This window comes from Melospiza georgiana, chromosome 8 (assembly GCF_028018845.1).
Source record: "Melospiza georgiana isolate bMelGeo1 chromosome 8, bMelGeo1.pri, whole genome shotgun sequence".
Taxonomy (NCBI): Eukaryota; Metazoa; Chordata; class Aves; order Passeriformes; family Passerellidae; genus Melospiza; species Melospiza georgiana.
The window spans coordinates 18,707,998-18,720,730 of NC_080437.1; the positions used below are offsets into that span (position 1 = coordinate 18,707,998).

The 12,733-nt window shown below is 47.9% G+C and overlaps 1 protein-coding gene across 3 annotated transcripts in view; it reads left to right on the plus strand.

Annotated features, from left to right (window-relative positions):
* SEC31B (SEC31 homolog B, COPII coat complex component) overlaps positions 1–7,969 on the plus strand; it is a 34,977-nt gene extending 27,008 nt beyond the window's left edge. For 2 of the 3 annotated variants that reach the window (XM_058028625.1, XM_058028626.1), the window contains 5 exons: positions 2,141–2,196; positions 3,427–3,573; positions 3,993–4,109; positions 5,497–5,568; positions 6,108–7,969. In XM_058028625.1, coding sequence (XP_057884608.1) covers positions 2,141–2,196; positions 3,427–3,573; positions 3,993–4,109; positions 5,497–5,568; positions 6,108–6,287 — 572 coding nt within the window. In that variant the 3' untranslated portion in view covers positions 6,288–7,969. Of the gene's footprint in view, positions 1–2,137; positions 2,197–3,426; positions 3,574–3,992; positions 4,110–5,496; positions 5,569–6,107 lie in introns of all 3 variants that reach the window. The other variant, XM_058028624.1, reaches the window with a different exon arrangement.
* Positions 7,970–12,733: the final 4,764 nt, after the last annotated feature.

Sequence of the window (12,733 nt, forward strand, 5' to 3'; positions counted from 1 at the left end):
AGTTTGACTGTGGGGGAAAATTTGGACCCAAGGGGTTTTCTGACTGATACTTTGTACTGATTTCTCTCCTTGATATTCATTGGTGTTGGAAGGTAGTCATATTCTAATCTACATTGTCAGTGGGGTAATGTCTTTGTGGGCTGTCACTGTTCTGATTGCTGCCCTTTGGCAGGACCATCTATCTACCAGGCACAAACATCACAGCTTCATTTAGGAAATTCAACTCAGTTTCTCTGTGTTAAGGGAAGATGATTCCACAGCAAGGATTTCAAGCACTTCTTTAGGCTGAAGATGCCCTTCAGGAATTCACTACTGAGAAATTCCCTTCTCCTTGGCAGCATTTGCCCCTGGTTTTAATGGCAGCGTATGGCATGCTTGGTTCAGCAGTGCAAACTGGCTTCCTTGAGAGTGCTTTCTTGCTTGCTATTATTGTTCTGGTTTTGATTTGTATTTCTCCTAATCAGAAAAGGGACTGTAAAATCACTCAATCTGACTGGCCAAAACTGTTTGCTCTGGACATTCCTGAACATAGTATCTACAGCTCATGAACATTATTACTAACACAATGAACAGACACCTCCACTTGCAGAAATCCCAAGTTCCTGTGAGTGTCAGGGACAGGGAGAAGGACAGCAACATGATGGCTCATCTCCTTTCTGGCCAGGATAATCCCTGATTCCAGCCTCTGATGGTCTTGTGTTTTCTAGGACAGGCATTGCTGGAGACTGCTGCCATGGGGCACTCCTTTCAGGGATGGTGAGAAATCCTATTTCACAAGTAGCATAGGGAAGATAGTATTTCACCCCAGAAAAATGCACCAGGGTCTGTTGTCTGTCATGTCTGATGATTAAATGCCTGGCTTAAAGGGTATAATTTAAATAGCTGTTTCCAGTGAGGATACAGAGTGCCACTGGGTTGGAATAGTGCCAAGGACTGCTGGGCCACAGACTCTGTGGGGGCCAGCAGAGTTCTAGGGCACAGAATCCCCAAGCTAGAAATAGGTGCCAACTTAATTAAACTTCTGATCCAAACTCATCAGAGAGCGAGTCTTGAAATCATGGGAAAAGGGAGGGCAAAAAGAGGCTGCCAGGATTTTAATAATAAAGGTAATTAAAGTAATGAAGCACCTTTGCATCTTTCCCCTGCGATTTTTAAAGCTCAGTTCAGGATCAGTAGCTCATTAAGTGTGGCTCTGAGCTCCAGAAATTCTGATATTGCCCCCTTAGAATTCCTCTGTTTTCTCACAGATTATTCCTTCTCATGGGCTTGAGGTTGTTAATATTAGGGTTTTGTCTAAAGATGCAGGTACCTTTACAGGACAGCAGCAGACAAGGTAGTTGCAATTTGACCTTTGCAGAATGAAGAGTGGATGCAAGTCTTTTGATGTCATGTTGTCTGATGGATTTTAAATTACCTGGAGTGAGGTTAGAGTACCACAGAAGCATCTGCTGAGACACCCTTCTGCTCCCAAAGCATTTACTGGTGAAGTCTATTCCCTTCTATTTGGCAGTCAGCAAATTTTGCTAAGCTTTGGTTCTGAACATGATTTTGGAAGGGAACCCACCCCTAAATCTTTCTTCCTTTATCAGAACAGCCGGTATTGCTTTGAACTGCCACCATGAGCATTCCTGTGAGTACTGGTCACAAGCCCTCTCACCTGTAGCATGGTTCTTGCTGCATTATCACAGTGCCATATTCTCTGGGGAACCCCAAGAACTTCCTGAAATGTGAGGTGCACACTTAGCAGGTCCCCACCAAGGTTCAGGCCTGACTCTGAGGCTGACTTCTGCAGCTTATACAGAATCCAGAAAGCTTCAGGTAGTTAGAAAAAAAGTTTCCTGTGTGGGAGTGGGTATGTGCCAGTTCAGTCTGATCAGACATCACCTCATTAAGGCTGTGCACACACTAGGACACTAAGAATGAAACTAAGAAAGAGAAGGGAAAGCAAGAGCATCTCATGGGCCTGTGAGCTGGGTTTGAAATTCCTCAGCTGAAACAGTCTAAAGGTACAATGACAAGGGAATTGGAGCCAAAGGACCTTCTCCTGAAGGAAGTTCTAAATTGTGCATTAGATTGTGCATTGTTGCTGCAGCCAGCTTCTCACAGTCTGAGGTTTGTGTCTTGTCCTCTGTCCTAGCAGCTCAGGAATCTTGGAGTGATCCCTCTACTGGAAGAGGAGGCCTTCAAAAGAAAAAGGTAAGTTTTCAGCTACAATATGTGTTGGTTGTCTTTTAGCCAGGGAGTTCCATGTGACAGATACATTCCTATAAATGCTCGCTGTCAAACTCCGCAGGTCTCTATCCCTGTTGCTCTGTCTACATCTGCACTGCCTTCATGGCTAGGAATGGAGACCAAGCAATCTTGACTCTTTGCCATCCAAAGTCACATGCTGTTCTGCAGGGTGGCTGTTTTGTAATATGGTTATCAGCTCTAATGTTGCATCCTCTGTCAGTACTTCCCAGGCTGCCTACAATAATTTGTTGTTAAAAATACAGATTTAATCTTATGCCCTTGCCTACACAATTTTTTTGATAGCGGCTGAGGAGGTCACATTCTCTTCACACCTGACAGCTAGGGGCAGCATTTTCCCTCACAACAGTGATTCTCCTCAGATGCTGATACCAAATGATAAGGCACTTGTGCTGAGAGAAGCTGGGACAGGTGTAGCTGTCAGCTGCCTGCTGTGCTGGTCCTGCAGCTCTGTGCCTTGTCGTGATTGCACTGGAGGGCCTGTGAGCTGAGCTCTTCTGCAACAAATGCTCTCAGTACCCTGTTTCTATCACTGGTGCCTGCTGGCAGGTGTGATGAGAAGCATCTTTGGCATCCTTCCCACCCCCCACCCCTCTTCTTTAGCTTGGAACAGACTTCTCGCCCTTTTTTTCTGGCAGCATAGCTGGGAACCTGCTTCAGGCTGTGCTCACTACAACAGGATTAGCCTCTTGTTAAAGCCATCTCCTTTTGATCTAGCCCTGTTGGAGAGAATCTGTCATGACTCTCTGGCTTAGCAGGGGCATGATGAAGTGTTTGCAAGAGGAATCTCCCCCCATGTCGTGGGATTTTCCCCAATACTTGCTCAGTTGGACACTTTACTGCTGCTAATCTCTACATTCAGGGCTCGTGCCGTTGCAGAGACCAAGCGGCTTTCTGAGGAGCAGTGCTCTCAGGGGTAACGGATCTGTTTGATTGAGCAATTCCAGAGGGGTTTTCTTGCTGCTGCTTTGACTGTTCATCTAGGATGGAAGAGGAAGGGCCCTATTCTCTGAGTCAGGGGGCTGAAAGAACAAGGATATGTTCTTTCATCATCTTGAGAACTGGAGACTCTTCAAATTAGAAAGGATGTTGAATTTTTCTGTGGAGGAGCAGCCAACCCTTCTTCCTTGGACTTGATTTTCTTAATTTTTTTTTCTTTCCTTTCTTTGCTGACAGTTGCCTGAGAAATTTACTCCTCTGGCCCCCATCACAGCTCCAGTAATGGGCGTGCCTGCTGAACCCCAAGGGATCCATCCTCAGCTATCCAGGTTGCAAGAATCTGGCCAGTCACCCCCAGGAGCACCCAAGGAAGGCAGCCTACAGGTACCAGGGAAAGTGGGGCATTCCCCAGCCACCAGCATCTTGTCAAGTAGCAAAACAACTCAGCTTTTGAGGTTCTTACTACTTGGCAGCTGCAGAGGGCTTATACTGCTCCCTAGCCCCTACAAGGCATCTCTGCTGAGCATTAGAGGAATTGCCAGGTTGGAAAAATGACACCTGGGTATGGGTGGGAGAGAGCGAGGGAGACCAGGGAGGGCTGTCAGCCTGCTGGGAGTTGGGAATCCAGAGAGGCCTGGAACTGTATCACGGTCTGAAGATAACCTAACTCTGTGCTTCCAGATATTCTCTAGGTTTGTGAAGGGGTGAAATTCTTTCTGTTCTCTAGTTTGAAGAGGGGAATCTACCTGCTCCAGCCTTTCATGCTCCTGTTGCATTCATTCAGCTGCATTTTTTTCTGTCAGTATCACCAGCTACCTAGGGAAAGCATTGAGAGGAAGGAGCTGCCCCCTGAGCACCAGGCTTTGAAGGCTACGTTTGAAGGGCTGGTACAACGCTGCTCGGCTGTTGCCACTGATCCAGTAAGTCCTCCCTTCTCTGATATTGGACTTTTTTTCCCTTAGAGATGTTTGACTGGTGCTTCCTTCTTTTGTTTGGCTAAAGAAAGGAAAAGTCTTGTCCCTATAACCAAGTTAATTTCCATTTGCCTCCTTCCTTTAGGCTGCAGCTTTGTTCATCTTTGAGAACTGAGATGCATTCTCTTTTATCCCTTGCTTCTCATTGCCTTCTTGGAGCAATGATTCTGTCCTCCTGGCTCTTTCTTTTAAGGAAAGTAGAAGAATTTACCCAGCTAAATCACTGGTTTGATCTGCAGACAGTTCCTGCAGAGCTGGTATTACCAGCTATCTATAGACCTTAGAGGGAAAGGCTGACATATCCCAGGTGGAAGAGAAAGCCAAACAATCTTTGTGTCCAAGTAAATGTAATTTCTCCACCCTGGTTCCTGAAAGGCTATTGGCACCTGTCACATTGGGTCAGTGTGTCAGGCCAGACTGTCTGGAAGCAGAAAAGCAGTGTTTGCACATTGTGTTAGGTTGCTAAGTCTTCCCAGGGCTTGGGGCCACTAAGAAGCCTTCCAGAATACCTCTGCTTGATAGGTATTATGATGAACACTCAGCCCAGACTGCTATGCCAGAATCAGGCAATTAGAGCAGCATCTTCCGTGTGTTTGCTCTGTGCTTTCTGTGAGCGCAGCATAGCAATTTCTGCAGCATAATCTAAAGTTTCCCTCTATGGACAGAAAGGCCTGTTGGTTTGGGCTTAAGCACTTAGCTCAGGTCGTGGTTGAATAGCTGGCTCTGTACAGCAGTGAACTCCTGTGGCTTCCAGGCCTGTTCCAGCAGTGCCCAGAGCCAGGCATTTGTGTTGGTGGAATAAGTTACCTGTGAGTGGATTACTCAAGATGGGCTTGATGAGGTCAGTCTCATCAGAGCTTCAGTACTCACTTCACACACTTTCCTTGGTGGTTACCCAGAGTGGGAAGGATATTCCCTCTTTTCCCTAGGAGACCAGGAAGAAACTCTCTCTTGGGCCAGTCAGGGCGAGGCTGTCTGAACACCCCATGGGTCAACTAGTGGATGTTTCTCACACTTAGGAAGTCATCAGTCTATCCTGTGGTCTGCAAGTACTGGCAGAAGGGAGGAATGCCTAGGCTGGGAGATGGGAAAAGGGGCCGTCCATCTTTCTGTATTGGGGAGAGAATGTGTATATATGTACATGTATGTATATATGCAGAGTGAGGCCATGGCTGGCTTGTGTCACAGACCCTGGCTGTCAGAGGCTGAGATGCAGCTGAATGGTAAGGTGTTGTGGAAAGGCAGAGGAAGGGAGGGACTGAGTGAGAGCACTTTGGCTCTGGAGAGGTGCCTTTGGAGCTCTGGCAGACGAGCAATACCTGTTTTGCTTCAGAAAACGCGAAGGAAGCTGGAGGACGCGCTGCAGCGGCTGGAGTGTTTGTACGAGAAGCTGCGCGAGCAGGCCGTGAGTAGATGCCACCTTTCCTTGTGGTCCTGCTGGGGCCCTGAGCACACCTTGGCTCTGGGCTGTGGGTCTTGGTGTCTGTACCAGTGTAACTGGCACATATTCTCTGGGAAGACAAGGGGAGTGCCAAACCTTGTAATGACCATTAATCCAGCCTGCCTTGTATCTTCTTTCTTAACTTTGGCCCAGACATAGTCTAAGGAGAAGTTGAGGAAGTATCTGAAAGGTGCTTTTACCCTTTGAGAAGTATACTGGCACATAGATCCTGGATGGGAAGGGGCAATTGGGAGTGGTTAAGTGTGAACATAGTGTAACTAGCGTAAAAAACTCTGAAGTTGCTGATGCCAGTTGCTGATGCCAGCTGGCAGTTGTAGTCTGGGAAAGCAAGGGGAGAAGCAGCTATTCTTCCTGCCAGTGCTTGACTGTATAGGTGCTGTTTGGTGAAAATGAAGTGGAGAACAGTAATGAAGGGTGTGGAGGGAGAGAGACCTGTGTTATATTGCAGAACATGCTGACTCATTTCTTCTCCCTCTCCACAGCTCTCTCCAAACATCCTCATGGGCCTCCATGAAATTGCCCGATGCATTGAGGCTAAGAACTACCCACAGGGTCTCCTGGTTCATACCCAAGTTGTGAGCAGCAGCAGTTTCAGTGAGGTGTCTGGTTTCATGCCCATCCTGAAAGTCCTCATGACCATAGCAGGCAAGCTGAATGTGTAAAGTGTGGAGCAGCTGGAGCAGTGCACACCAGGAGCTGGTGGACTGCCTCACCTGTTGATGTGCTGCAGGTTGTGGACTCTCCTTCTGACTCTGGAGAAATAGGTCTGTGCCAGTGCCTGGAACTGTGCTAAGCCTGCACGCCTGGCCCCATCCACTATCCAGACAGCCCACTGGTGCCTGCAGCTCCTGGAGACTTTTTTCTCTCTTCTTTCTTACTAGTCTGAGGCCACTTCTCAGCCAGGGATCTCAGTTTCAGTCTGTCCAGGTTGCACAGAGGTCCTTCTTCTTTCCTTCTATCCCCAGCACAAAGGGGAAAATCTTTCCCTTCTAGGCTGGCATTGCTTTCTATTTTTCAGGAAACAAACAGGGCTGGTACCTGCAGCACCACCACAGAAGAGGCTCAAGCTCTATTCCCTGCTGCAGAGTAAACTTCCTGAGTGGTAGCTGGGCTGCCTTGGGAACCTAGGCTGGTGTGTCTTCACTCTGTTGGGCTGCAGCAAGAATCTCTCCTGGCTCCTTCTTTCTCTTCATTCTCATCCTTGACTCACCCTTTCACCCCTCTGCACCCATATCCTGCTACACCTGGGACTAACTACTAGTCTACTCTGGGCCAGCTTTGGTTCTCTTCTTCACCCAGCTCTCTTGTTTTTAAAAGTCAAGTCTCCTGTTTACCCTCTCTCCACCTTCCTTTATATCTTTTTTCCCCCATCATCTGCAGGCTCAAGCCCACCCAGTTTCAGATCCAGGGATAATTTCCCTTTCCAGTTCCTGTGACTCTCCCATTCAGGAATGTTGGCAGGTTATGGTCTGTGTGCTTCTCCCTGGAGCCAGTCAAATCCTGTCTTGGGGCTAAAACCTGCCCTTTCTGGCTCCTGGCTTTTTTCACTTCTTTTACTTTAGCACAGCTGGATTTTTCACCTACTATTATCTAAAGGCCTCCTACTTCAGGTTTTTCAGATGGCCTAGGGGCTTTAAGAGCAGAAAGGATTGTTTAAGTCCCATAAAGATCTCCCTTGAGCTACCCTGACCAGCCCAGACTTGAGCAGGGAGAGACAGCTCCTTGCTACAGGTATGGTGCATTCATACCACCTACAGATAGATGCAAAGGTGGTTCTCAAAGGCCCATTGGCACTATGGTGGTAGGAATATGCTGCAGGAGGTGACTTGTCAGGACTTGAAGATACGGATTGTGCTGAGACTTGTCATCACTGTGGCAATTCCTCTGGAAGTAGATGAATGAAGCATATCTGTTCTAAGGAAGAAATCTGGAAAGGTAGATGGGATTTTAGGGCACATCTTTGTGTGTGTTTATTTTCCTCTCTTCCTCCCTCCTTGTCTGCTCTCTCAACATCCTTGTTACTAACCAGGCAGCATAATCATTGATCCATAGCTGAGAGCAAGGGTTATTCCCAAGATTTGGATGCAGCCAGCCCATATTTGCTCTGCTTGCTGCTTGAGTGATAATGCTGTCATGGGCCTGCGGTTCAGTGACATACACGAATCAACCTAGTCTACTATGAGACTTAGGAGGGAGGAGAATCAGAGAAGGGAGGAAGAGGACATGTCTCATTCACTCCTTTCCAGGTCAAAGTGCCTCCTTGTTGCTGCTGTGTTGTTTCTATTGCTGCGGTTTGATGCACTGAGAAATTACAGAACAGTGAAATAAAAGCTGTGTTTTGTGATGCCTTTTTTCATAGACTTGTTACTCTGGCTGCATGAGACTTCCTCAGTCTACATGGCCACCCACAGAGGGGGCAGTTGAGAACTGTGTGGGGCAAACCAGATTTCGGGCTCAGCTGCTATGGGTGGCATCCATCCTGGTGTGGTGAGACATCAGGTCTTATGCAGTCCCTAAGGCTGCAGGGTCAGATCTTCTCCAAATGAGCTGCGTCAGTTGTGACTGTTCATCTGCATCAGACACAAGAAGGCCCCAGACTCAGGTTCTCTTGGGGAATCTCAGCAATGTTTGAGATTTTGCACTTGACATCAAGAGTTGGAAGTATGTGAGTAAGTAAACAGAGAGCCTTTGATGGCATTGTCTCCCATTGGAAATAAATGTTACACCACTGAAGCCATGCAGCCTGAACTAGGATAAGGATTGGACCTGTGTGGAAATTTATACCCTTGAATTGTCAGTTCTTATAATTAGTTAATAGCTTAGGAATCTGTTGGCTGATTTAATTTAATCTTTTAAGGAGGTAAGAAGAAATTCAATTCTGAATTGAAACATAGTATTATGCTAAAGGTGGGGGAATCAAACTTCTTTCTTACAAAAGAAAGAAATTCTGATTTCTTTTTTTCTTTCAGTTAGCTAGTATGTATGTACAACTCTGCCAGTCTCAACACTAAAATATGAAGGACTGTATTACATGGCCCAAGGTTGGAGGACTTAAAAGGAAGCAAAGGCTTGAAAAGATTGTTTGAATGGTGAAAATTTGAAGGGCTGTTGCTGAGAAGGGCCTAGGGGTTTCTGAGAGTTGTGGGTGTTAAGGACACACCACATGCATTCAAGGAAAACAAGCTTTTGTAGTTCTGCTGCTGGCAGAGGCAAATAGCCAGTGTGAAGGAGTCTTGAAGAGCTTTTGGTCTGGAGCAGTTAACAAACAGCCTGGCCTAACAGCTGTCCCCCAGCAGGGACAAGCAAAGCTGATTTTCAAAGGTAACACTGGAGCAGCATCAGAATGGGGTTATCACACAGGTAGCCCAGGTGGCATACATTTGCTTAATGAGTGTATAAGGGAAGTCCTGGCTTTCTGAGATCACTTAATAAGCCTGGCATTTCTTAGATTCTGCCTTTTTGGATTCAGTTACAGTACTCTTTGTGGTCCAGCCCTTTGCTCTCTTTAACTCAGGCCACTTCTACTGCTGAGAAATAAGCACAGACTTTCCACATATCTCTCAGATACATATGACATTAGGTCCCTTGAGCAGGCATAGCTACTGTTACTTATGGAAAGACTGGCCGTTTATCCTGCCTTTGATGTGCATCCTTCCCACCTGCCCCTCTCTTGCTCTTGTTTTGCTTCATGTTTACCCCTGTAAGCACCATCCCTGAAGCTCTTTGCTTTGAAAGCAAGCAGAGGGGAAAGTGAGGTGACTCGCTTGAGAGGCTTGTGGCAGAGGCCCTGTCTCTGCAGCCCTGGTGTGGTATATTACCCCTCAAACCCTGCTGGAAAGTGCTCTCCATTTATAGCACCATCTCTGCTGGCTGGCAATATCCCACTCTGCAGGCAGTGAGCATTACCCCCTCCAGTGTGGGCACATGGCTTCACAGCACCCGGGCACCAGAGAAGGCATTTCAGTTGGGTGAGAAGGCCTTTGGGTTGACAAAGAATTTGGGGGGAAGGGGGCAGCAGGGAAGGATCCCTGGGCACAGAGAACAGAGCTCTAATCCTGTGGCAGATAACATCATGTCTGCAGGCTAGGCTTGTGTGTGTTTGGGGGAGCTGGAGGGGCAGAGATTGTTAGGCAGTATTTGTTTGTAAAGCCACTTGCTCTGAAGATAATGCTTGCACTAACTTCTATTGAGGGAGCAGTGTGAGTCCCCACAAAGTCCTTTCCCAAAGTGTCTTTGAAGCCAAGAACCCATTGAAAGGAAGAAAGGCCAAGAGAGGGGATTAGTTTGTTCAGCAGCTGTGAATTTCAGTGGGAGGCTGATGAACTCCAAAGTCTTTGTTGAGATGTTTTTTGTAAGGAGCCCTGCTGGAGGGAGAGACCCACACCGGGGCCGCGGCCTTAGACAAGAAGGAATCTGAAGCGGCGGGGAGCTGTAAACGGGCCACAAGGACTTTTCCCAAACACTTTTCGGAAAAGGTGTTGTAAAGAGATCGGAGGGGGATTAGCATGTGAAATGACACTTTCCATTGACTCCACTGAGGGGAGGGGAAAAGGGCTGGCTGGCTGATTTATTAGCATTTTGTTCCCTTCTCTATTCTGCTCGCCCAGCAGCCCCCCCTCCGCTGTCTCCCCTCCTCCCGAGCCCTCTAAAGAGGCTGGGATTGGAAAAGGGAGCGGGGGGCTGCCTGTTTGTGTGTCATCTGGGCGAAGGTGACCACCTGGGAAGCTGAATGTAAATATTTCTCCTCTGAGGAATGCGCCTTCATTAAACCGAAATGAATACATGGAAGCATCCAATCCTGCCCACAATGGCAGCAGGGCCTTTACCGCTGAGGGCTCCGTGCGCCGGGAGGGGGGACCCGCTGCTGAGGTCAGCACATTCTGCAGCTGCGGTGTCGCCGTTTCCCCGGCGGAAGCAGCGTGTGGCGATGCGGCTGTCGCTGAGGTGCCCCGCATGTCCCCTGCGCCAGCAGCCGCCACAGCCGGGGCTGTGCCACGGCCTGCGCGGGCAGGAAGAGGGAAGAGGGAAGCAGCTTCTACAGCTTCTACAGCTGACTGTGGAACGAGGGGAGCCAGAAGGAAAAGGGAGGCCTATGCTGGAGATTTCCCTGGTGGTCGAGAGGCTCTTGCTTCCTCCTTCCTTTCCTGGCCAACCCCGGGGACGTAGGGCAACTGCTGCTGGGGATGCAAGAGACCTTGGGCAGGGTCACTGTGCTAGTAAGAACTCCTGTGCAAACAGTGGTGGTTTGTGTGTGAAGGGAAGTGTTTCAGTTTTCCCCGAGAATGGGCCAAGGTTTCTTGCAATCTTAGAAAGGCCAGATTCTTGCTTCACAGGAATGCTCTTGCTCTGATGAGATCCTAGGTCCAAATTCCTGCTCCCTGTGAGGTAGTCCTAGAATCAAGGGACTAATTGATAATGGAGAGACAAATACAGGCTGCTGAGTGTCTTGTATATATCAGCTGTGTAGTGGGCAACTGGGCCCTGCCTACCCCCCTCCCACTCCATTTCTTCCTGGCAGTTGCATTGCAGTTGGATGCATCCTCAAGCAAGCTCAGGAGAGAGCACATCCTTTCCCCTTGTGGTAGGGGCTGAGGTTGTGCTGGCTGGAACTGGTTAGGTCTTCCTGGGCTCAGATGGGTAAGCAGTGTGTTTTAATCTCTAGGACAATTAAATTTCTACATACACATGCAAAATGGGACAAAAGAACACCCAGCCACTTAGACACAACAGCATTTTGCAAGCACTTGGCTAATGATTTATTGCATTGTCTATTGGTTTACAAATATTGGCTACAAGATGGGTCTAATGGCCAGTAACAGCTCTGCTGGCTTCTTGTCTGGCTAAAGGACACTTCAAACAGCAAAGTAGATGATCTTATCGCAGCACAGGGGAAGATTGCTGTGATGGTGCAGTGAGCTTCCTCAAGCCCTGCAGCTGGCAGCTTCTTACCTCCCTCCCCTAGCCTCAGCAAGGGAACAGAGATGCATCAACCAAATCTTCCTGCTGCTTGCTTAGCCTATAGAATATATACAATAAGTGGTAGAGGAAAAACTGTTATGTATACATCACAGTAACTGTGCAATAAATTAAACTTCAAAGTGCTTCACTTTCCTATTTACACCACCATTAAATAGTAACTGACATTATTTTCTCAGACTAGGAAGAAGTATTTAGTTAGTTAGCTGACAGGGTAAGAGTGCTTGGCAAGTACACCAGGACATGGGGAGGAGGCTCAGCTTGGCAGCTCCTCTCTGGGAGCAACTTGGGAGGAAGGAGGTAGTGGAGAAGTGTGAGGACATCTTTATGGCATCAGTCAGGGGCTTTGATAGCAATGCTGGCCTAAAAAGGGAGACCAGACCTGGAGAGTTGGAAGACACAGAGAAAGCATGTAAAAATCAAGTGATGGGACCCCTGTTTTGGACAGCTGTAATGGGCAGGTCAAGCAGCAGTTTTGATCTTGCTGCTGCCATTTCAAATGTAAAGTAAAGCACCGGAGAGCTTAGCAAAGCTGTCAAAAGGTGGGAAGCAAAGCTGTGGGGTCCCTGGAGGCTGGCTTGCTGAGAAAGGAATTGCATGTCTTTTGTATTTCCTCATAGTGTGGGCCTGAGGCCATATCTGTTTTAGTACCTATATTTTTTTTAAGCCTCTTCTCATTTACAGATTACTGAGTTGAAAATGAGTTGCCCAATTGTTGGTGCCGTCTCAGTTTCCTTATACTTTTTATCTCACTTACTCAAAAGCCCAGAGCAGGTGCTTGTTTGGGGAACAGACCAGCTCAAAACCACAGGAGCCACCAAGACCTCCTGTGCTTTCAGAGATAATGCCATAGTCACTGGATAGAGTGACACTGAGTTGAAGGGACCAAGTCTCACCTTGTTTTGTGAACACTTGGAAGGTCTCCCCTTCAAATGAGACATTGCCCGCTGCACTAATGCCCTGTATGGGCAAGGCCTGAGCACTCATACAAAGCTCTTTTGCCTTGCCCAAGCCCCAGTGAGGCAGCAGTGGGAATGAGACAAAACCATGCCAAAGAGAAATGGTGCCAGGAGCTGATGGGAAGGGCAGGAGAGGAGAGGGGCAGGCAGGACTGTGGAGGAGCAGAAGCAAG